This window comes from Rutidosis leptorrhynchoides, chromosome 6, assembly GCF_046630445.1.
Source record: "Rutidosis leptorrhynchoides isolate AG116_Rl617_1_P2 chromosome 6, CSIRO_AGI_Rlap_v1, whole genome shotgun sequence".
In the NCBI taxonomy this organism is placed as follows: domain Eukaryota; kingdom Viridiplantae; phylum Streptophyta; class Magnoliopsida; order Asterales; family Asteraceae; genus Rutidosis; species Rutidosis leptorrhynchoides.
Genome location: NC_092338.1, coordinates 235,445,639 through 235,449,359, shown reverse-complemented (window position 1 = coordinate 235,449,359; position 3,721 = coordinate 235,445,639). Strand labels below are relative to the sequence as shown.

General features: G+C 39.6%; 1 protein-coding gene across 1 annotated transcript; it reads right to left on the bottom strand.

Moving 5' to 3' along the window:
- Positions 1–1,869: 1,869 nt before the first annotated feature.
- LOC139855713 (uncharacterized) lies at positions 1,870–3,465 on the bottom strand. Its single transcript, XM_071844967.1, has 4 exons — positions 3,443–3,465; positions 3,147–3,223; positions 2,678–2,877; positions 1,870–2,415 (listed from the first exon to the last, which is right to left on the bottom strand). Coding segments are annotated over exons 1-4 (648 nt in total). The 5' UTR covers positions 3,445–3,465; the 3' UTR covers positions 1,870–2,046.
- Between the last annotated feature and the right edge of the window lie 256 nt (positions 3,466–3,721).

Here is a 3,721-nt window from a genome sequence, read left to right as displayed (position 1 = left end):
CGAAATCTAAACACTACATAAAACCGAAAACATATCTAATGCCACAATCTCCACTACTTAGAAGCCGCACACTAAAATGAACGACGGGCACTCCAGCAACACCTAACCCGAGGCCTGCACCTCAAAGAAACCTCTCGTACTTGAAGAACCCATAACACTCCTAACCAGAGAACCACATGCTCGTCAAGTAAGATCAAAACCCCGTTCGAGCGGATAAAAGGACCCTGAGAGAACTACTTCAAAATACATCAATTTACCCTGGTCAACAAAGTCGACACACGCTAGCAACGACATCGACTCTACCCGAATAGACTCGACTACGAGAGAGGCATGAACATTACAGCGGAACGGAAATCGAATAGTACAAATTACAACAACAAACCAAAAGAAACCCGGCTATCATCGCCGAATTTTCAGAGAACATTTATAAACCCGCACCCATCAGAGGCCAGAAACGAGTAGCCGGTTCCCGCCGGCGACCACCAGCTGCCACCAGCAGCCACCAGCTTCCGCCAACAGCCGCCAGCAGATACCGACAACCACAAGGCTCTAGACAACCGCAAAAGGCCGCCTACAACATCACTGTCGTCAGCATCCTCTCACAGCCGTCAAACCGTCAAACAGCTTCACGACACTGGTTGAAACCGCCCTCAACCACCCAAAAACCAGACGCCGACCAAAAGTAACTAATCGGCCACTAACAGCCGTCACCCGTTAACGGGGGTCAAAGGCAGAGTCCGGCCACCGGAAGTTGCCTTGTTTCAACACAAAACATACACCAACCACAAACCCACCAAAATTAAACCTAACCTCAAAACATAATCGAGACTTACCAAGATGAAAGTAGAATTCCGGTGGAATTCGTCGCCTACCACCACCACAGGAAAGAAACCGGTCACGAATATCGGAGATGAAAATAACGGCGAGCAACCCATAAGACCCAAAAGATGCCGGAAACACCGAATAACAACTCAAAAACCAACCAACACCCAGATTCCGAGGAGTACCACTCGGAATCGCTGCCTGGAAGTCGATGAAGAGACCGGAGAAGATGAAACGGGTCAGGGCATCATCGGAGAAAAACGGACCGAGGTTGTAATTATTCGACATAAAGCATAGAATCCGTACCACCGGCGAGATGCCGGTGGTCGGAGAGGGAAACCAAACCAGGATCTACAAACCGGCAAAGAATAATGAAGATAAGCATTGGTTGTGGTTTAAATTTGCAGGTTGTTACAAAATTGATGAAGAAGAAAAATAAATGAAGAATAAATCTGTGAAAGTACCGATCGAAAATTTCAAAAGGATTGAAAGTTTGCACAAGTTTCAAGTCAGAGAGCACGTGAAGGGTTTTCGACGACAATAGTTATGTATGTATGTATGCCAAGCCAAAAGGTATGGTTGTAATAATGAACCATATTGTTTATGACTAATTAATGCTTCTTGAACTTGAATCGAGTTCGTTCAAGTGTTATTTTTACAGAGTTCAAGTTTAAGTTTTGAGTAAAAAGAAACACAACTAGACAAACCAGCTTTCTAAGGCATAAACCAACTAATATCTAGCTTTTTGAAGACAAAAGTCAGCCTTCCTTGACTATTTGTCTTCATGTTCATGTTGGTGAACGATCAATCTCTATGACCCGATGAGCTAGTTGGGCGTGAGTGGAGTCGGAACGTCCGAGGACGAAAGACAAAATGCTCCACGGTTAACGTCCGATCAGCCATGAAATCCATCACTATACCGAGCAAATAATGGGCAACTAAGTGCTAATACAAATGTACCTAAGCTGTAATGAATCGAAGCTTATCAAGTTATTCGAACCTAATTACATAACTCAGAACGTCCAATTCAATGATGGATGTTGGAAGAACATATAACTTCACAATACATAAAGAAGGTAACTTCATTTTACATCGATGAGATATGAATACATGCATAAGATGTGGATGTTGTTAACTAACCACCAAACACGTTACATTATTTCACCACTAGAGAAAAAACCCACCCATCTAAATAAATTATAAACATAAACTCGCTAATTCTCATCAACAGACCTTTTTGATGTCGTCTATAAGTTTCTTCCGGTCTTCAATGGACTTTTCAAGACGCATATATTCGTCCATAATAGACTGACAATTGGCCTCATCCCTTTTGTTTTTTTTATTAAGCATATCAATCATTTTGTTTTTTACATCACTGTCATTTTCACCATCCTTATCGATCTCCACCAATGGTTCGTTAGACGGACCAGAATCTGAATCTGAAGCCGCCTCTGCGCTTGACTCAAAACGCAACCTTTTAACACCCGTTTCTCTCTTATCTTGTTTCCCGTTTGTGGCTGCCGTTCTTTCTTCCATCTTGATCTGTAATGGATCCACATTAGAGGCTATTTGACCAAGTATGTTTGCAGCTTCCTGGGTGACAATGACATGTGTTTAAATTGTGCATATCTCATGTTGTTTAACATGTGTTTCATCCCTATCCCTAATTTTATTCATTAAACTGCTAATAACAATGAGTGAACAACTTGTTTTTTATGTCTATAGTTCACTTTCCTAAATTTATTAGTACTATAAACTATACTATTGGAGCACCAAAGCAGTGATTTTGTAATAAGCCAGGTTTTGTTACCTATTGATCTATAAACATAACTCATAAGCATATGTGTGACTGTACCAACGGTTCAGTAGGCTGCTTTAAATTTGATTCTGATTCCGAATCAGACTCAGACACGTAAAGTTGGCTAACAGGCAATGCACGCAATCCATTCCTTGTTTTCACACGTTGGCGTTTAAACCACCCTTGCACTTGCACACAGGTTAACCCTAAATCTTTACTTAGCTTCGTTGTTGTTGCACTATTTGGCTTTGGATTAGCTGTAAACACAAATAATCAATCAATAACCATATATAAATATTTCCATAACATACAAACATAACATATCAAGACAACATTGCCGAAAAAGCTTTCAGAACAACTCTTTAAAATCATACCTACTTACATAGATTCATATAAATATACATATATTTCAACAACCGTTATGATGCACATACTAAACTCGAAGAACATACAATGAAGTCATAATTGTAGATCAAAAGAATAAATCAATATAACTGGATATGTGAAGAGCAAGATCAAAACTTACAGGCATAAGCTTTTTCGAGAACACTCAATTGGTGTGGAGTCTTCTTCATGCTTCGATTGCTTTTTCCTTCCGAAACCCTATACATTTTCACCCAAATTAGAAACTAGGGTTTCAATTGAAAATCAATATCAAGATTACAACTTTCTGAAGCTAATTGTCAAAACAAACAAAACCCACAACCCAATTTTGTGTTTGATTGGATGGTGTTCCAATTCTTCTGAGTTCCATTGTCAACAACTCAAGATAGTAATAAATCGAAATAAACTACGGAGTAGCTTCCAAGAGAAGAACATTACATGCTTTTGGGCTTGTCAGGGGTACTCACGGCCCAAATAAGCTTACATGTAAATTGGTAAGTAGATTTGAATCTGCTGATAACGAGCACGGATTTGTAATAACCACGAATCATTAGTCCCAAAAAAAAATAAAAAATAAAAAATAAAAAAATAAAAAAAATTATTCGTCAGAGATTATTTACCTGGTAAGTTATTTTGTTCGTGCTCGTGACCCGCAGATAACCACAACCCGCGAGCAAACATGCAATGACGCAAGTTTAAAATATATACATATTAACT